At 42.8% G+C, this 21,508-nt stretch overlaps 1 protein-coding gene across 5 annotated transcripts in view; it reads left to right on the forward strand.

Moving 5' to 3' along the window:
• Positions 1 to 4,818: 4,818 nt before the first annotated feature.
• NR6A1 (nuclear receptor subfamily 6 group A member 1) overlaps positions 4,819 to 21,508 on the forward strand; it is a gene marked incomplete at both ends in the record, with an annotated part of 203,555 nt that continues 186,865 nt past the window's right edge. For all 5 annotated transcript variants that reach the window (XM_079705923.1, XM_079705924.1, XM_079705925.1 and 2 more), the window contains one exon: positions 4,819 to 4,918. In XM_079705923.1, coding sequence (XP_079562049.1) covers positions 4,819 to 4,918 — 100 coding nt within the window. The remainder of the gene's footprint in view (positions 4,919 to 21,508) is intronic.

The raw sequence follows: 21,508 nt of genomic DNA on the forward strand, positions 1-21,508 counted from the left end.
CGCCCCTTGCAGTGGAAGCGTGGGTTCTTAACCACAGGATCGCCAGGGAAGTCCCAACAATCTTTTTTTTTTTTTCCCCCTTTTTTTTTTTGCGGTACGTGGGCCTCTCACTGTTGTGGCCTCTCCCGTTGCGGAGCACAGGCTCCGGATGCGCAGGCTCAGCGGCCATGGCTCACGGGCCCAGCCGCTCCGCGGCATATGGGATCCTCCCGGACCGGGGCACAAACCCGTATCCCCTGCATTGGCAGGCGGACTCTCAACCACTGCGCCACCAGGGAGGCCCAATCTGTTTGTTTTAAAGGTTTTTTTAAAATCAGGGCTGTGAAATGATCCAATTTTCTTTTCTTTTTTCTTTTTTTCTTTTTTGGCTGCGTTGGGTCTTCGTTGCTGCATGTGGGCCCTTTCTAGTTGCGGCGAGCGGGGCTACTCTTCGATGCGGTGCATGGGCTTCTCATTGCGGTGGCTTCTCTTGTTGCGGAGCACGGGCTCTAGGCGTGCGGGCTTCAGCAGTTGTGCCTCCCAGACTTAGTTGCTCCGCGGCATGTGGGATGTTCCCGAACCAGGGCTCGAACCCGTGACCCCTGCATTTGCCAGCGGATTCTTAACCACTGCGCCACCAGGGAAGTCCCCAATCTGTGGTTTTTAACCAGCCCTCCAGGGGATTTAAAATTTGAGAACCACTGGCTCAGCACAAGGTCAGGTGGTCCATAACTCTCAGTTGAATTAAAGAATCATGTGCAGTAGATGTTCAGTACAAATTAGCTTCTTTCATAACTAGAGATCCCCTGGGGAGGGCTAGATTAGTGTACAAAACAAATATGGTGTGTGTTCTTATGTGCACAATCTGGGAATGGACACAATTAATGGATAAGGAGGAGAGCCAGCTGCTGGGAATCCAGTAAGGAGAAAGGCTTACTTTTCACTGAATACTTTTTTGCAACCTGGGAATTTTGCAATGTGTTTCCTATCTATTCAGATAATAGACAAAGTGTACTTAAAACAAACAACCTGGTGGGGGTTCCTTTTCCCAGCCCTTTCTCCCCATGCAGCCTGGCTGGGACTCTCTGGCTAGGTCCTGGAAGAGCAAGGCTGCTGTCATCAGAGAACTCTGCCCCCCCTGCTGGCTGTTCTCCCACATGGCCCCATGGTTTCCTCTGGCTTCCTCCTTTTCACCCTTGTCTCCTGCACTCTGTCCCTGGGTAGGCTCCAGTCACAATGAATTTTCTGTTTCAACACGGCCTCGGGACCTTTGCACAGGCTGTTCCTTCCCCCTGAAACTCTCTCTCCACCCACTGTGACTCACTCCTGCTCATCCTTCCATCTTCAATGCTCATTATCCCCTGGTCACTGCCCCTGACCAAAATGAGCCCTGTCACACACTGCCATAGCACCAGGAACTTCTAAGCGTGTTCTCAGTCGTAGTACTTATGTGTAATTGTGGGTATGTGATTATTTTGTTTGATTAGTGTCTGTCTCTCCCACCACAGGACAAGGCCCTCATGATGGAGCCCATACCTGCCTTGTTCTTAGCTGTAGCTCTGACTGGTTGTTTGTCTACCACTGACCTCAGCACTCCCCCCACCCCCAGATCCTTCATTCTCCTTAGATATTTTCCTTCCTAGCTCTTTTGTCATTTGTCCTGCTGGTGGGGGGAGTCTTTTTCACCTGTCCTTCTGAGCCTGTTTTCTCATTTGTAATTTGGGGAGAAAAGTATTGACCTCTCAGGATTGTTGGGGGGACAATGTAAGGGAAAGGGTCCACAGTAAGTGCCTACCTCACAGGACCCTATCTGCTTAGAACAGTCAGTGGCTGGGGTCTCAGTACACAGTCATTTCCCTCACCTTTCTCAGTTTTGTGGTAGTTGACTCTTCCCAAGAAGCATTTTCAGAAGAGAAGTAACTGGGAATTAGGACCACTCTTTAAATAACATTAGTTAACAGGTCCCATTTATTAAGCCAGACCTTATATTAATTGCTTTGCATGCATCCTCTTATTTGATTCTCATAACAATCCTGTGAGGTAGTAACTATCACTATTATTCCTCCCCCCTTAGAAACCAGGACTTTGAGGCTTGGAGGTAACCAAAGTTGCAGTTATTAATAGAAAAATCAGATATGTTTTACTTGTTTTTTCACCCACTCAGCAATTATTTATTGAGTTTCTACTGTGTTCAGGTTCTGTGCTCAGCAGTTGGGGTTATAATGATGAGAGTGAGAAAAAAGGGAGATCTAGAAAGGCTTTTGGGGGCTTCCCTGGTGGCGCAATGGTTAGGAATCCGCCTGCCAATGCAGGGGACCTGGGTTCGAGCCCTGGTCCGGGAGGATCCCACATGCCGCAGAGCAACTAAGCCCGTGCGCCACAACTACTGAGCCCGCGTGCTGCAACTACCAAGGCCTGAACGCCTAGAGCCCGTGCTCTACAACAAGAGAAGCCACGGCAATGAGAAGCCTATGTACTGCAACGAAGAGTAGCCCCCGCTCGCCACAACTAGAGAAAGCCCATGCGCAGCAACGAAGACCCAACGCAGCCAAAAAAAAAATACATAAAATAAATGAGTTTATAGAAAGGCTTTTGGGAGGAAGTGACAACAGAGCTGGAGTCTGAAGGATGAGGAGGAGCTACTTCCAAGGGCTGAGCATTTGGCTGAACTTTTCTGTCCATCTTTGAGAGTCGATTTAGAATTTCATCCACCACTGAAACCCCAGTCCTTCCGGAGGTTTCTGCAGTGCCACTTAGCCCCTGATTGGATCTCCAGGGAAGGGGAACTCACTGCCTCCAGAGGTCTGTGACAAAAGCAAGTTTTGGCTCTAGGAAGGCCACCTGGTCCTAACTCATTTTAGAACCCAGAGCTGAGGGAATGGCCCAGAAGACCCATCTCCTCTGTCTCCCTCCCCCCCCAACCCCCAACTCTAAGGGCTCCCCTCCCCCTCTGGGGCTGGGGAACGGTAGTGGGGAAGCAATCACAGAGAGATCATTTCTCACAGTCCATAGAGAGTTCAGAGAGTTCAACAGAGCAGTAAGGAAACACAGAGGGGAACTTGATGTTCCCTGGTGGGAGATATTAATATCCGTGAGGGGCTATTTGAACAGGATCTTGAAAGATGAATAGGAGTTTGGGATTGGGTTGGGTGAAGCCAGTAGTGTGAAGGAGCCAAGCGTTCAGGTTCAGGTGTCTGACCGACTGGCTTTGGAATCCCCATTACTGATGGGTGATTTCATCAGTGTGTGATAGCGGCAACATGGGAGCTACCTCATAGAGCAGATGTGAGGTTCAGAGCATAGCGTTAATGTAAATCTCTCAGAACGGTAGCCCGAGCAGATTAAGGATGAAGTACAGGTTAATCGGTGTCGGTAAGGAACAGCCAACCAACCCATAAATGCAGGGAAGCATTGCAAAACATCCTGCCTAGCAGGTGAGGGAAGGGGTGTAATGGGAAATGTGGCAGGGGTCAGACCAGGCAGGGGTGCGAATGCCAGGATGAGGACTTGAAAATTAAGCAAGCAATGACATAGAAGAGCCAACTGATTGGTGGGGCGGGGTAGGGGTCAGGGTGGGGAATGGGTAGCCAGTGAGGAAGCTGCAGCATAACCCGGCAGAGTAGAGGCGGGCAAGGAACGAGCGTTCTTGTTCTTTGCTTTCGAACAGGCCAGGTAGAGCTTAGTTAGACCTTGGGAGGCAGCCGCGATGAGCCCTTTCCTGAGAGGGTCGCTGAAGGCGTACGCCCCCGGCAGGCCCAGAGGCTGGAGGCCGCGCGCCACCTGGTGGCCGCAGGAGGTGGGCTCAGCAGCGGAAATTGCAAAATCCGGGATTTTGCTCTGGGAAACTGAGGCAAGGAGCGGGTGTGGGGGAGACTGGGATCTTCCAATTGGACCCCGTCCCTATTCCAACCCCATTTGACAGATAGGAAAGCTGAGGAGAAGGGAAGGCGAACAAGACCGGGTAAGGACCCTCTCAAACGGAGGGCTTCAAGACCTCAGGAGTCAAGAGTCTGAGTTTCTTTACCGGCATCAATGGCCTGAAGCTTAGTTTGCCATTCTGTTCTTTGGGCAGGGGGAGAATGAAAGAAGAGGAAGAGAAACTTTAATCTTTCCCGCCCACCCGGAGGTAAAAGGCTTTAAAGAGTACCCCGGAAAGCGGAGTTTTATAGATTCCATTTGCATACGAACGCAGTCACCTCGAGTTAAACTCCGGCCCTTTAATCTCGGGTCCAATTTGTCCTGAAGCCGCGGAGGAAGGCCCTCGTGAATACCCCAAGCTCCGCCCCTATAAGCCCCGCCCACAGGGCTGGGCTTCATTGCACGTGCTCACCCGGCTCCTTCGCGATCCGCCTCCTAGGAAAGACTCATTCTTGGGGCGGGGGGATACGAGGCGTCGTAGGGGACGTTGAACATGGACAAATCACAATAAAGAGAAGGCCCTGAAGCAGTCTTTATTCAATTTTTACCAGAAGTTTTCATCAGGGTTCACGATATTGACAGGCCTTGGCCTTTCCTTCTCAAGGCCGCTTTTCCTTCCTCCCACCCCTTCAGTTGGTGGGGTCCCGCGTGGCCGGCCTCGCTCGGCGGACTCCAATTCCCAGCGTGCCCCGCAGGGCAGTGCGTGGCAGCGACGCGTGACGTCGGGGGTGGGAGCTGGCCAGTGCTGAGGGGGCGCGGCGCGGAGGGGCGCGGAGCCGGGCGGCTCGGGGCCCAGAGAGCGCCGCGGCCGGCAGCCCGCCGGCCCCTGACAGCCCCCTCCCCCCCGGCGGACGACGACGACGACGAGGGCGCCGGTCATGGCGGAGCAGCGAACCGAGCGCGGGCCCTGAGCACCACCGCATGGAGCGGGACGAACGGCCGCCTAGCGGAGGGGGAGGCGGCGGGGGCTCGGCGGGGTTCCTGGAGCCGCCCGCCGCGCTCCCTCCGCCGCCGCGCAACGGTGGGTGAGGGGCGTGCAGAGGCTCGCCGGGCGAGAACCAGCCTCCTGTCCCCTACCCCGGGGATTCCCCTCCTCTCCGCCGACTCTCACTCTGGGAAGCCGCGGCGGCCCGGGATCCCCTCAGCGCGGACCTTCGCCCCGGTTCCCCCCGGCGGGGACCCTCCCTCTCCTCCCCCTCCTTCCCGGTTCCCCTCCGCGCGGATCCTCCCCCTGCCTGGTTCCCTCCACCCCGACCTTCGTTTTCCCCTCCCCTCTGTCCCCTCAGCACAGGCCTCCCCTCCCCCCGTCCCTCTGCGCGAATCCTCCCCCCCTCCCTCAGGTCCCCTCTGCGCCGGCCCCTCTCGCTCTCCCCGGTCCCCTCACCTCGAGTCCCGTCATTGGGGAAGCCCCCCTCCCCCTCGGGTTCCCTCTGCTCCGAGCCTCCCCTTCCCTCCCCTGGGGGACCCGTCTGTGGGGGTCTCTTCCCCAAAGGGTCCCTTCGGCGACGAACCCCTTCCCCTCCCCCCCCACAACTCTCCCCCACGCGGGTCCCTCCTCTCCTCCCTCCGCGGACTCTCCCTCTGCGCCCTGCCGCCGCCACACCCTCGACCCCTTGGTTTTCTCTGCCCCTCACCTTTATGGAGCCTCTTTCCCTCTCATGCGGTGCCGCGCTTCCGTTGCTGCCCCAGCCTCCACCTCGGCGCCGACCCCCAGTTCCGTAGCTACCGGCTCAGCGGTTCCCTTTCGGACCCCGCACCCCGCCTTTCTGCGCTCCTTCCCCGCGCTCTCCTGCCCCCCCGCCCTGCTCAGCCCCTTCTCCCCGCTGGCTCAGAGCTCCGGCCCGACCGGGTGCCCGGGACACCTGCCTCTTCCCTTCTTACACCCGCCTGTCCCGGCCCGCGCCTGCCCAACCCTAGTTCTCCTCTTCCCTTTCGCGATCCCGGAGCCCAGGCCCGGAGGATTCCTCACCTGGCCCGGCCCTTCCCACCGCTCTCTCCCTGCCCGCACGTCCGGGCCAAGTCCTCAGGTTCCTCGGGGCTGTGCCTGGGCCCGACTCACCCTCCTCCCCCCGGCTCTCTGATACCCCCGCAGGGTGTTTTATTTGTATCTGTTTGATATTTTCCCCCTCAGTGTTTGCCGCGGAATGTTTTTATTGGTAACGTGTAAGGAGCTTTTGTGAGGTCGTAAAAGGTGAACTTTTGAACTTGGAAAGCGCCCTGGAGCAATTAGCGCAGGCGATAGCCCCGGGAGGCCTGCATTACAAAGGGTGCTCGTACCGGCCCGCAAACGCTTCGGCGGCAAACCCGATTTATTTATTTATTTGCCCTGCCTTCCACCTTTCACATCTCCTCATTTCCGAATAAAGGGCAGGCTCTCGGAGATCCGTGTCTCCTCCCCTCTCTGCGCCATAAACGCGCAATTCTCTGAAAGATCTAGGACCGAACAGTGTCTAACAAGTAACAGATTTCAAATTGAATGCAAACACCCGGGACAGTTAGGAGGCACTAAAAATTAATTGCTTTAGCAAAAGTTTCTCAATCAGGACAGTGACCTGGCAGGTGTGAAGAAAGTAACCTGAAAATAGGTCACTTGGGCGCTCAGTTGTTGAATGAATGAGGAGCTACACAAGGGGAGAAATCTTGGGGTGGATCTGCGCCTTTATGAATTTATTAACTCGTCAAACATTTATTGCCAATTGAGTAGATCTGGTATTTTTTTTTTTTTTTACCAGTTAAGGGAAAAGTCTGTTTCGAAGAGAGCCTGGTTAACTTCACTAAATGTTGCTGACCAAATAGTGATATGTTTTCAAAGCTCTTGTCCTTTTCTGAGATGTCTGTGATGTGTGGTATCTAGGTGGCTGGCAGTCCCTTGGGATGTCTTTGGAGACTAATTTCTGAATGTGAACATGTTTGAGATCAATAAAATCCCGTGTCACAAAGGAGGAGGCTGGAATCCAGTTAGGGTAGAAGGAGACAGTATCATAGGAACAAAGGATTTCTTTAGTGCTTTTGACTTGTGAGCTTTTTAAGAGGTGATTTGGTTTGGTGTTAATGTGTTAAAGTTGTAAATCGTGATGTAAAATTTATCATGCTGATTTTTTACCCAAGTCCCAGATCTATGTTATGGCCCATATTAGTGTGTGTATTTTCATAATGCCTTTCTGAGTGTCTGTACTTCCTGTATCCACCTGTGCGACACGTAGCTGATGGATTGTACTACAGACAGTACTTTCAGTTCTACTTGAGAATATCGTTGTAAGGGAAGCCTAGGAACTGCATTTGCTATTAATTATTCATTAGTACATTTTAAAGAACTCAGTGGTAATTTTAACTCTTAATCAAATTTCCCTTTCACAGCCTCATTTCCTCAATCATCTGGACCATGTAAAAGAATGTTATCAAGCAATACATTTAGGCTAAGGTGGCATCAGTCCAGTTTAGTGCTACAAATATTTCCTTTTTGTTGAAAACAGAATGGGATTTTGGCAGTTTGATGGGCTTTAAAGAAAATATGTGAAACATTAGACTGTTGTGGGAAGTTTTATTTTCTAGTGTAAAAATGAGCATTGTCTACTGTTTTACAATTTATGTTCATTATCTCTTATAACTTAACATGCTCACAGAAGAATTACCAAAAAAGAAAAAAAAAAAGTTTATCTTTGGAATGGTGGGACTTTTTTTTTTTTTCTCTCGTTCACTTACGAATTAATATTTTTCTCCCAAAGTAAATGAAACTGCTTAGGTTCCAAGCAGAGAAAATGAATTCTCCTGGCTTTTTATCCTAGCGACTGATTTCTATTTTATATGAACTATTTGCAGTAGATAGCTATCTAGATAGGAGGTCTTTTGGTTTGTGTCATGAAGAAATAAACTGGAGGTGGAATTTTAGAAATGTTTTCCTGCCAGAAATGCCACTGATGCTGAATTTACAGTCCTTTAAGTGGTTTTAATGGTTTTTATTATTCTATTGCAATAGAGTTGGTAGCCTTTTGATGCACCATCACCCTTCCAGGAATTCCCTGTGCTGACTGCGCTAGATATTTTCAGTTGTTGCTTTTAGGTTTTGATGACAAACATGAACTCACTTAGTCATAATTTTAAAGGAAGATGAATGATTTGAGGAAGTATATGCTGAATATTGCACTTGTTCATTTTATTTTAAGAGAATAAGGGAGTAGACTTTTAAATATTTCAAGCAAAGGAAGATAATAAGCCACTCTAAGTAATTAAAGGCATGTTTTATATAATTACACTTTAGAGGAATTGGAGAGTTCACTAAATAACATCATGCCCTTTTTTTGCTAGGACCATAGCATCCGAATGTTTATCCCTGAAAATACATTAGCAGATGTTTTCCATGACAGTCTAACTTTTCAGTTCTGTGACTTTAAAGATCAAGTTAGTTCTGAGTCACCTCAGAATTTTCTACTTCCATTAAAAAAAAACCATACTATAGTACTGTTGTTCTTTAGTAAAACAGCAAACAGGTGTTTTTTTAGTAGGTTCTGTGACCTCCAAAGAACAGTGAAAGGCAACAATGAACAGATTCATTGGTGATTTTGAGTAGCTGAGGTGTGAGATGACCACATTTCCAATCTCATATTTACCATCCACTATCTTCTTTCTGAGCATTTCTGTTTCATGTAATCAGAATATGAACATGACATGTTCCTGATCCATAAATCATTCTGAATTCTATAGCAAAAGTGTGTGTGTGTGTGTGTGTGTGTGTGTGTACTGCATGAATTAGCATGTGAAAGGGAGTTAGCGAGGGGGAGGAGGGAGATGAGTTAATGAAAAAACTGCTGGTAAATTTCCTAAAATATGCCCAAATCATGTATTCTGTATTTTATTCATAACTAATTGGTTTCTCAAATTTTTCCACTTTTTCCTGGGGTTGTGGAGCAAAGGTTTAAATATCTAGGTTTAGGTTAGTGGAGACTGGAGGGTAGAAATGCCAACTGCAAGTATGATATTGGTAAAGGAAGTTTCTATACCACTTCTAGTGCCTGTTGTGCAAGATGGCTTTAAATTGCTAATGATGCTTGCGTGTTCTGGGGCCCGGGGCTGTATTTGTGAGTTTCATCCTGTATTAAGACACCATCACTTTGTTTCTATAACTAGGTGGGTATTTATTGGTTTGTGTTGAATAAATTGGCCCATTAATGAATTGTATTCAGATGGTAGCTTTTGGCTTCAGAATTTCAAAAGCCAGGATCGCTCCTTCCACATTAGGAGACTTTATTTTCAGCAAGCTCATGTAGGACTTTGGGGCCTTGTCATAACTTTTGGTTCTTGTATACTTTTGTGTTGTAGCCAAGTTAAATGACATTTTCCATTTAAGTATTTTTTCCATTTATATAATCAGGTTGAAAGTTAAATTTGGGAAGATGCCACTTACGAGTAAATTTTACATTGTTGGTCAAATCTACTCTATTAAACTAGGACAATAAAAATGCCTTATTTTGTGTGAACCAGTCGTCTTATATGTGAAAAAGGTTCACAGTCAGAAAAATCAGAAGTTCTGAATCAACAGATAAATCTTGCATTTCAGCAAAGAATAAAAGAGTCTTTGAAACAATTTTAAATATAAGGTAGCTATTGAATATGTCCACACAGGTAGTGATCTAATATACCCAACTCTTTGTAATACTTTGAAAGTATTTCTGAGACCAAGAAGTTGTGAAAGAAAACGTTTTCTTTCAAACTTTTGTATTCTTAAGGTCAACTTTTTCCTGGTTCAGGTAATTTCTTAAGGCTTTACGGATGCCTTTGATCGATAAATAGGGTTCAGAAATTCCAGCATTATTTAAAGTCAGCAAGAAGTACTGAGCAGGTAATTCTTTTTCGGTTGTTGCGTCCCTGTTAGAGCCGAAGATTCAGATTTGTCTGAACTTATTCTTATATTAAAAAACAAAAAAAACCCAAAAAAACAAACTCTGGATTAACTTTGATATACTGTATTACAAGAATCAGGCCCAGACTTCTATTTATTGCTTGTTTTCCACCATGGCTTGTCTTTATGAAAAAGATAAGACTGTTAGACCTTAGATAACGGAAAATTAGAAGAAAACCATTGTGAGGTGGCTAACCTGCCTTTTCAGTGTGGTTTAGAAATAACTATAAATAGAAAACTTAACTTGAAAGATTAAAACATTTCCTACTTTATTTCATTCTTCCCTTACTACCTGCTGTTAAACAGTAGCCTGCAGAGAACAGCTTTTCAAGAAACAGATTTTTTTTTTTTGTTTACGATTATTTAAATAAGGCTTTACTATGTAACCTGGTAATTCTAATTAACAGTGATTTAGTTGGGGAGCGAACCAGGATTTCCTCATCTGGCTGCCGGGGACCTGAATTGCTTTTTTCCCCACCCCCAGCAGCACCAAATCTTTTGATCCCTAAGCTACAGTGGTTGTCATTTGAGAAAGCAAACTGAGAGAAAATAAGTTGTGAAAATAGTCTACTTTGAGGCTTCATTTGCATCTTGGAAGTTGTTCTTAGAAAAAAATTATAGGGGTAATTGAACCTTTAAAATTTATTTTGAAGGGCGCATACTCTCATGTCTAAATAGAAAATTCCTGAATTTCCTTAAAAATACACTTTTTGCTTTAAAAATTTGGGGGATGTTTTAGTATTGACAATCACTATTTCAAAAGAGAAATTATCCTTATTATAAGTCCACAGGAGGCACTGAAGTGTTTTGAATTTCTTTAGGAATGTGTGTTTGGGGAAAACAAAAGTTAGCCTTTATGCAGTGGAAAAATTGTCATTCAAAGTAGTTGTGGTTTCTCCATCAGCATTATATTAATAAGTTCAAATAAAGAATCACAAATTCTTATTGTCATATACTTAATAAACTGTACAGTTATATTAAGAGTTAATTTTTAAAAGTATCTTCAAATGATGAAGTCTTCGGATCTTAATTGCAAACCGTACACCTTTCAGTTTGTTTACATGGGAGAAGCTATTCAAGCATAAACCACAGATGGCAGTAGCAGCATATTTTTCTATTTTCTGGATGGACTCTGGCCTTTAGGTTGGTGTCAATTCTACGGGCACTGTTGATACGTCAGCTGCCAAGTATAATGTTTCCTAAACCAATTCCCTAGGCAGCAACATGTAATGTATTCTGGAAACAAATCCGGGCAGTTGATTTGAAGATACACTCTGTGGGTGGTTTGACCCAGAGTAGTGATTTTGCTCTCATTTCAGAGTGAGAAATCATAAAGAGAAATTGGTAATAATGATGGAATTGTTTGAGTAATAAGCTATAGCACATTGGAATGGCAGTGGTGATATTAGCAAAGGATATATCAAACATAGATACTTGCTTGAACAACTGTTTGCATTGGAAACAATTTGTAGTTTTTTAGAAAATATACTCAAGAATTATAAGTTTGAGAGAGAGAAATGCACAACTAAATTGTTCATGTGGAAGAGGTAGATAGCCTTCTCAACTCTTTATAATTCATAGTATCAGGGAATTTTGTGTCTGTCTATAAAAGCATTTCAGAGGTCTGTGAATGCTTGCTCTTCAATCCCATCATTGTAGTGTCAAAATTTCTGTGTTCTTAATTTTTCCCTTTAAAACCATTGTTTGAAAAAGGACATAATTAATTAAACTTTTTGTTTGTTTGTTTGATCCTCCCGGACCGGGGCACGAACCCGTGTCCCCTGCATCAGCAGGCGGACTCTCAACCACTGTGCCACCAGGGAAGCCCCTTTCTTTCTTTTTAAAAACTCTGTAAAGGGGCTATGGAGGGAAAAAAATGAAAATGAGTTCATATCATTTTAAGTTTTCTTTACTAGAGACTAAAAGAAGTTCACGTCACTGAGTTCTCTGATAAGGCTTTTGTTACCTGCTACATGAAATCTGTTGCTTAACTGTTAATTATTTGTGTTAGAAATTTTCCAATAGAACCTGTTTCCTCACCAAGGGTGGATTTATAATTGTGGAAATAAATCTGACAACACAGAAATACTTTATTACTTGATAAGAATCATTGCTATAAAAATTAAATATAGGGCTTCCCTGGTGGCGCAGTGGTTGAGAGTCCGCCTGCCGATGCAGGGGACACGGGTTCGTGCCCCGGTCCGGGAAGATCCCACATGGCGCGGAGTGGCTGGGCGCGTGAGCCATGGCCGCTGAGCCTGCGCGTCTGGAGCCTGTGCTCCGCAATGGGAGAGACCACAACAGTGAGAGGCCCGCGTACAGCAAAAAAAAAAAAAAAAAAAAAATTATATATTTATGAGGTAAAAATCCTATCTTGCTTTTTAAAACTTCCATCAAGAATAGTTGTGATAAACCATAATGGAAAATAATATTTAAAAAAATGTATATATGGATGTATAACTGAATCACTTAGCTGTACCGCAGAAATTAACACAACATTGTAAATCAACTATACTTCAATTAAAAAATAAGTAAAAGAAAAGAACCCAAAATTATGAACATAAAATAAAAGAATAGTTTGCTTGTTTGCTTTCAGTAGACATGTTTGGCTTTCACAGAGCCTTCTAAAGTTGTGATTTTGGCAAAGTCAGTTTGTAGATTGGTTTTCCTTTAACCTGGTTTGCACTGAGAGAGGTGGTAATAAAATCTGTATAGGAGAAGTATCTCCTCTTCTGGTGTTAAGAATACCCTTTCCTAGTGTGAGTAACATTTTAGTGTAAGTCAATTACTGTGTTGTTAAAGGGTTAGGGATTTACTCCTTAGGGTAGTTGCTAGGTAGAATTCATCCTGTAGTGAGCTTGCTGGCAGAAGAAATGTCACAGAACAATGTGAGTAACAGTAAGGAGTAACTGGATCAGAACTTAAGATGAAGATTGGTGGATGATGAACGATCATGTGATGTTTGGGCTACCTTCCTGAGAGCTCTTTAGTTATCTTGATGTTCTTGGAGTTTCACTTAATGTACCTTTTAAAGCATTTTTGTGTTGTCTGGGTGGGGTGGGGGAGCAGCTTAGTAATGAGAAGATACATGCCTCTTTCATTTTAATGCTTGGATATTATTTCAAGTTTCAGATGCGTTAAATCGTGCTAATTACTAAGCTTGATAACTGAGGCAGATTTGTTTTTTTTCTTCCATATTTTTGCTGTACTCTCGAAATCTAACCTGTTAGGAGGCTTCTCTCTAGCCTTACAGTCCTTCCTCAAAAATGCCTTTTTAGCAGGATAATAAACCACCTGGGGGAAACCCCCCACTGATATCTATTCAGAGGGCTTTGTTTTTTTGGAAGTCGCAGTAGTAGTCTCAGCAAAGGAGGAAGGATTTTGGTTAGATAGTGTGAGAGGGAAAGAGCAGGGACTCTGGAGTGTGGCAGAACAAAGATCACACCTGTGTGACTTTGTCACTTGACTTCTCTGAACTTTAGTGTTCTCATTGAATAATAATAGCAGCTAACATTTATATAGTTGTTATTATATAATATTCTTAGCACCTTACATATATCAACTCACTTTATTCTCATAACCCTATGAGGTAGGTGTTCTATTATCATCTCCATTTTACAGATGTGAAAACTGAAGCCCACAGAGGTTAAGCCCTAGATTTTACAGTTAGTAACACCATTAATCATTTGTTTCTTAGGTTTAACCTCTCCTTCCACTCCTTCTCCCCACATACTGTAATGTTTCTGAAATTGAGGGTAGGATTATTAGGACTCGTGACAAAGTCTGTAGAGTGCCAAGCATAGTGTCTGCCTCAAAGCAGACACTTGTGAATCCAGGCCATTTATAGTTGTTGAAGAGGCCCAGAACTCAACTCCCGATAGATTAGAGAGTCACAGAGATCCACCCTTAGAGTTGCAAGTGATTTTTTTCTTTCTCTCATGTTAGCTTTAATAAACCAACCAGAAAACAACTGAGCAGAAAATAATTTTTCAGAATCAGAGATAATCCTTGAGTGCTAAGGAAAGAAGGGGTTTTGAGCCATTCAAGGCAGGGATACCAAATCTTGTATCTGTAGCGTCAGCACTAAAAACACAAGGAATTGGTGTTTCATGAATGTTGAAGGAATGGACGAATGAAAGCGGTCAGGTCAGGAATCTTTAGTCTTTTGCTTTAATCAGAGCCCTTTGAGTCTGAGTTCTTTGCTGGTAGTCAGAGAAAGTCTGCAAAATATAAGGGAAGGGAATGTGCTTTTCAGTCACTTCAGAAAATTGGGGCCAGTATGTAAGTCAAGCCATGTGTTGAAGCTAAATCCAAGGTTTGACAGGCCCTCCTGGAACCAGAATATAGCTACATTTCTGTTTGGAAATGTAGCTCTCATTATACCTAAAGTGACCAGATACACCAGATTAAGATGCGATGGCCAATAAACCCCTGGCTGTTTGCTTGACTATGTTGGGGAATGTGGTTTAGGAAAAAGATGGGCTTTGTCCCCTATACCTTTTTTATTTCTGCCACACAAAAGCTGGCTATATGAAAAAGAGGAGGACCAATCTAAGGTTGGTGTGACCCTTTGAAAATGGAAATATAAGAACCAGTTGTCTAAAGCTTGTAAAATATAGATAGTGATTTCCTAGCAAGGAGATGGCGAGACTGATGTGGCAGTGGGGGTTAATAGCTTATGGTAGCAATGTAGTTTGAGCAGGAAAGGACTTGCCAGAGGAGGCCAACCACATTATTGGAGGTATGAGGCTCAGGAAATAGTTGATGCGCCTAGGTTTTGCCTGGGTTCTCATTCTAGCTCTCTTATAAAGGCATGTCTCTATGGGCCCACGTATAAAATGAAGGAGCTAAATTAGATCATCCCTGAAGGAATTTTCCAGCTTTATGATGAAATGAATTGGGTAAAACAGGAAGTTGCAATTTAGGAAAGCCCTGCCTAAAGCAAATAACTATGGTACTCACAGCCCAGATTCATTGGGATGATTTTGATTTCAGATACTGTTCAATAATCCCTCAAAGAATATTTACATTCCTTAATGCTTACCATACCTTGTTTCCCTGTTTAAATTTTAGAATACCTGGCTGCTTTAAAGTCTGTAGGATCACATAATTTACATGTAAATTCTGTTCTCTGGGTCTGCCGCATAGAAATGTTTGCAGTTAAAGTTATGACATTATGATAATTTGTAATGTAAACTCGAAATTCAATGTAGAGTTTTCATTTGTGTTTTTTTCTTTTTAACATGATCACTTTTCTTCTCATTTATAACCCCGCCCCCTCAATGCCACACTTTTCTTTTGTAAGTACATTTTCATTCATTGAGTTAAACCCATAGTTCATTTCAGAGTTTTCTCTCATTCCTTGTAAAGGAATTTTTATCTGCAAAACTCATTCATCATTGAGAAGAGTCCTATCCTCTTAAGATCAAATGCTCTGAGTTTGAGAACTTGGATTCATTAAGGAAAATTGCAAAACCTCCTTAAATGCTGTTGGTCTGGAAAAAGGGAACCCAGCAGGAAAGGGGCGGCAATGTATGGGGGAGGGGTGGAGGGGGGTTAGCAAGGGAGCTGCAGTTGAAATATTCATCAATCATTTTACTGGCACCAGGAAACCAATCAGCCTTTTAGGGGAGAGAACTTAATCAATCACCTAATGTGGGAAATTACAATTGCTTTCCCACAAAAAAATATTCCCTTACTTGCTGACAGATTAAATCTGAAAGATAGTTGGGCTGGCTGGAATTCAGAGCTAACTGCTGACAAGCAGTTACTGAAAGTACTACTGTGATGAAAAAATGCATTTAACATTTGAAGATAAAATGCACTATCTGCCGTGAGCCTTTTAAAAATATTTCAAAGTAAGTTTGCTTTTCATATAGTGTGCCCATTAATAAAAAAACAATTACCGAGCATCTATGGGTAATATGAAGTGTGTGAAATACTGTAAATTTATTCTCCAAAGCTAGTTTCAGGAGCATAGATAGGGCTCCTGGCTGAAGGATACCCAGTGTTTCCAATGCCGTGTTTGGAAAGCAAGTTTAGAGCGTTGTTTAAGGGACGCTTCCTGGGCAACACAGTTGGAAGTGCTTGCATACAAGCAGGAGGGATTTAGCTGTATCTTGTATTTAGATTTTAAACGGTGTGATCTCTGAGTTCTGTGCTTGAATTGCCTGTGGCCCTTAGGTTCCTTAGGTGTGAGCTGTTTAGGAATCTAATGATTTTAAAATTAGAAATGTGTAATCACTGTAGAAAATATGGAAACTGAAGGGAAAATTACCTATAATCTTGTCTCCAAGCAACTTTTATTAGCATTTTCTTATGTTTTCTTCTAGACTTTCTTCAAATCCTAGTTTTTTTGTGTATTGTTGTGATTATACAGTATATACCGTTATGTTTTATGCTTTTTGTTTAATTTTAAGCCTTTTTCTCATGTTATAAACTTTACTGATTCAACATTAACTTATTTAAAACTTTTATTAGCTATATGACAGCCCATTGTTTTTCACTGTTGGACATTAAGATAGTTTTTAGTTTCTCACTGGTATAACAATACTGCTCAGACTATCTTGTGCTTTCTTTTATTTTGGCTTATTTTTGGGGGGATAAATTTTTAGAAGTATGTATCTACCTCAGTGTACCATCGCCAACAACCAATTTAATTTACACTAAGATACCTTGTATACTAACATCTAGGACTTATTACTATTTTTTTAATAAATGCCTCATGCTTGAGATAGAATTGAGACACTGCTAGGCTATTTCCTCTGTTCTCATGTTATGGAGGGATATGTGAAGTCGTTCCCAATGCCTTTTGTCCCCTGAATCTTTTAGATTTCTGGCACCAGGCCCCCCATGCACATTGCCTTCTACCCCCCACCCCAGCATCTCCAGCCTGGTCAGAGCAGTGCTTAAGGACCCTTCTGAGGCTGTCTTCTTTCTCTTATAGATCATGGGTGAATGGGTCACAAAGACATTCTGGAGCCTTCTCTGGTTGCCTCTAAAAATTTCAGGAGGGTGGATTGTGTGTGGGGGGGTGTCTTTCTGTCTTCAAATACAACTATATCAACTTCCTCAAAGTCTTGAATATGTCCTGAAACTTAAAACTGAATTTGATTGGAAATTAAGTACATGGAGAGAGAAGTTAAACTTACATTCCTTTAGATATCTGCATAATCTGCATGGCTTCCTCAGTGGCTGAAACACTGACCCTGCACAGGGTTTGATAGTGAAAAACCTAAATACATTTTATGCTAATTTGAAGGGCATTCATAATTTTTAACAGGGCTGGTTTCAGAATGGAAACAAATATTTTCAGAATCTGGCTATCTACAAATTTTGAATAAAATCATAAATCATACTTGCTGAAATTCAGATTTAAGAGTCTTCTAGTAATTTTAAAAGTTGAGGTTGATTGAGAGTAAACACAAATGTTTGAAGATCATTTGCTCTGCTTCTTTGTGTTCACCACTGGTGGTAAGAGAGTTTGCAATTTGCCAAGACACAGTTTTTATAAGGCTCTTTAATAAGAACGTGAATAAGCCAGCTGCTCTTTCCCTTGACTATACCAATTGCAGACCTCCTCAAATCCTGGTTAGTAATTAAAAGCCTTGAGATGACCTTGAATCTAACTGAAGGACAAGAGCTGTCTTGAGTTAAATTTATAGTTCTTGTTGTTTTCACAAGAGGTTAGGAAGAATCATATTCTATTTGCTAAAACATTAAGGGTAGCCTTGGGTGTATGTTGAAGATCAGAAATAATAAGAGGCACTTTTAAAGTGCAGAAGAGAAGCCTGGAATGGACAAAAAAAATGAGCTTTGTCATTTCTTCGTTGAGCATTTGAAATATGTATTTGAAGAGGTTTAAGGTAGGGTGATGCTTTTCAAAGTGTCAGTTTGCTTAAAAGATCTTTCTTTTCCCCATCTTAACATAAAGAGATTTTTGAACCCAGTGTTCAAAATCAGAATAAATGTTTAACGCTTTTTAAAAGTAACAGTTTAATTCATTCTTAAAATATTTTACAGGAGTGGGAACTTTGTTAGTAAAAGTTCCTGATTATGCTGAGGCAAAAATGCTTTATATTTGGGCTGTATCGTAAGATCTATGAGTAGAGAATTTTTCTGCTTACCAAAAAGAGCAAAATATATTTTCAGTTGTTTAGAGAGCCTTGAACTACTATCTTATTGGTAGGAGGAAAGTTGAACATGTTGCTACAAGAAAAGTCAAGTTTTACGTGTCAGTAGGTGAGATAAGACATTTCTCCTAGCATCATAAATGTGATAAATCCCTGAAGACCCCAGTAGTAAGGCAAACAGTTTGAGCAAGCACTAATGTCTTATATAGATTGTGTAGACTTTAGGATTATTTTAGTTTTTACATTTACTTAATGAGGCTAGCCTACACTTTGACCAAAATAATTGATCATAAAATTGTATACCTGTGTGTGTGTGCGTGTGTGTATGTGTGTATTTGTGTATATGTACACACACATCAGGGATTGTCAGTGTGGGATCCCTAAAGATGGTAGTACGGGTTCTCAAGCAATTTCAGTTGTGCAAAATTTGATCTAAAATCATATGAGTAATAAGGTTGTCCAGCCTAAATAAAGTAATAATGTCTCTACAATCTTGACTTTTGCCTTGAAAGTATTCTAGTTTAGTCTGGCAGCAGCAGTGCCACCCAACCTCTGAACAACAGATACAAATTTTAGCAGAAGAGGGTAGAATAAATAGTTATTGTAGTATGGTAGAAAAACTGCATTGGTACGGGTGGCAATTTAAACTTATTTCAGAGAACTATTATTATGATGTAGTGGTTAACTAGGTGTGTTAGGGCATGAGCTCTAGTTGGACCTGGGTTTAAAGCCTGTCTCCTACTTTTTTGATTTTTTTGGAGGGTAGTGGTGCTGAAAGGATGTAGAATCACCACACAAGTTACTGGAGAATGAATTGATGTAGTGTGTGAAGAACCTGGAGTGTAGCTGTGTTACTGTTTGAAGGTTATTTAACATTTCTCAATTTCCTTATCTGTAAGTAACGTTAATATACTTACTTCATGGGTAAGCAAGCTAGTTCACCGAAATCCAAGTCATTGAAATTAGTTTGCCAAATATCCACTTTACCCAATATTCAATTCAACAAAAATCAATTTGCTGAATCTAATTTGTAGAACTTACAGTATTTGTTGTCAGTTTCCTTCTTCTAAATTGCTACCCTGTCATTTTTTGCCCTTTTCTTCTCTCCCTTTTCCTGTACCCCATCTCTTCCCGCATTACCTGCAGCCCAGAGCAGACTGTATCTTTCCACCAGCAGAGGTCCCCTCTCTGCCCTGGCTCTTTCCAGCTGCAGGAGCAGCAGAGAGCTGGGATAGAGACAAATTGAACATTCTTGAAAATGCTGCTGTGCTAACTGTCGATCTTAATTTGGCAGAAATCTTTTTTTAAAAAATAAATTTATTTATTTAATTTATTTTTGGCTGCACTAGGTCTTCGTTGCTGCACGCGGGCTTTCTCTAGTTGTGGTGAGTGGGGGCTACTCTTCCTTGCGGTGCACGTGCTTCTCATTGCGGTGGCTTCTCCTGTTGCAGAGCATGGGCTCTAGGCGTGCGGGCCTCAGTAGTCGTGGCATGAGGGCTCAGTAGTTGTGGCTCGCGGGCTCTAGAGCGCAGGCTCAGTAGTTCTGGTGCACGGACTTAGCTGCTCCGCGGCATGTGGGATCTTCCCGGACCAGGGCTTGAACCCGTGTCCCCTGCATTGGCAGGCAGATTCTTAACCACTGCGCTACCAAGGAAGTCCCCATGAATTGATTTTCCTGTCTACTGTGTTGTACTTTGTCTGTGCTAGATTATATCTTTGAACATTTACTGTGGATTCTTGATAAATCATCTTGTGAAACCTATTCCTAATAGGTTTCTAATGCCAGAGGCCAGACTGGTGTAGTGTATGGAAGGCCAAACTTGGTATAATTGATACTTTAATAAAATTTTTCTAACACTTGGCATAAGCTAAAATATATGATTCACTGTTCTTTGACACTTTGAACCCAGGGTTTCAACCCAGAGCTTATCCCAGGGTAAGATTTGTCAGCATGCCCTGGTATGAAGTAATGGAGACTTTAGAACAAGGGTTTGAAATTTTATTATCTAGCTCATATGCTCTATCTAGAATTTTACCACTTTAAATTCTAAATCATAAACAAAAACTTAATGTCTCTCTTGATTAGAGCATGAAGTATTTGTGTTCTTCCTGTTGAAAGGAAAAAATTTTGTCCCAAACCAATTTCTTAGCTGAATTGGGATTTAGCAACTCTATTCATGTGCAAAATTAGTATAATTAGTACTTAGTTTGTGATCATTATCTTTCTCTGAAAATCTTGTAGTTAAGCGTTTGTCTTTTTTCTTAAATTGAAATTTATTGTGTGCTTACCGTGTACTAATTATGTTCAGCAGTCTTATAAGGAGAGTTACATTATTACTGTCATTTTGCAGATGAGAAAACTGGGAGCAGTTATGTGACTTGGCCTGGTAAATGGGAGAGATGGGATTCAAATATAGGCTGTTTGACTCTAGGCCTCACACTCTTGGAATCTCAGCACCATATTCTGATAGAGGAGGATCCTAAGGGCCATTTGTACCTTAAGGAGTCTAGAATTTAGAAGACATTGCTTTAATGGCAGATGCAAAAATTAAAACCAAACTTCAGAGTTAATGCCGCCTCCATTTTTAGGCATGGGGACAGTTGTGCCCCTTGAAAATTGCTTGTTTAAATTCTTAACTTTTTTTTTTAATTGGCCATTTAAATTTTTATTTTATTTTATTTTATTTTTATTTACTTATTTATTTTTGGTTGCATTGGGTCTTCATTGCTGCATGTGGACTTTCTCTAGTTGTGTCGAGCAGGGTCTACTCTTTGTTGCCGGTGCGCGTGCTTCTCATTGCAGTGGCTTCTCTTGTTGTGGAGCGCAGGTTCTAGGCGCCGGACTCAGTAGTTGTAGCTCATGGGCGCTAGAGCGCAGGCTCAGTAGTTGTGGCGCACGGGCTTAGTTGCTTCACGGCATGTGGGATCTTCCTGGACCAGGGCTCGAACCCGTGTCCCCTGCACTGGCAGGTGGATTCTTAACCCCTGCGCCACCAGGGAAGTCCCTAACCATTTTTTTTAAAAGATACCTTTTTGTGTTTCCAAAGAAAAGAATGAAGTCCAAAACCAATTAGTGGTGTTAGAGAAGGATGCTGTTGTGGGATTTAGGACATGTCCTTGCAAACAAGGAGGCAATGCTGGCCCTGGGCATTTAACACAGAAGTAGATCTCTGTGTGGAATGGGAAGGAATTGTAATACTTAATGGCTTTTAGGAAATAAAGCAAAATAACATTAGGCTACTTAATACTATGTGGAACAAGTTAAAAAATGAATATTGTGAACTGAAAACACGAAGACTGTAACATGGTAGTGACTGTAAGCAACCAGTATGTCTACACAACTTCAATTTCCAGGTCAGCTTGTATTTCAGTCTGCCTTGTTGACCTTTTGAGTACACTCTTCTCACCTTGACATCATTAGCTAATATTCTAAAAATATGGTCACTTTGACTTATTCAGGAATGTGAAGCATATGCAGAAACAGGATTGCTAAAGTCAGATCAGAAGTGCTGTATACCAAGTAATGGTTCCCCACTCAGGAAGCCTGACATTTTTGGTATTTCACTTAGTTTTGAGATACATA

The sequence above is a fragment of the Hyperoodon ampullatus genome, assembly GCF_949752795.1.
Source record: "Hyperoodon ampullatus genome assembly, chromosome: 6".
In the NCBI taxonomy this organism is placed as follows: Eukaryota; Metazoa; Chordata; class Mammalia; order Artiodactyla; family Ziphiidae; genus Hyperoodon; species Hyperoodon ampullatus.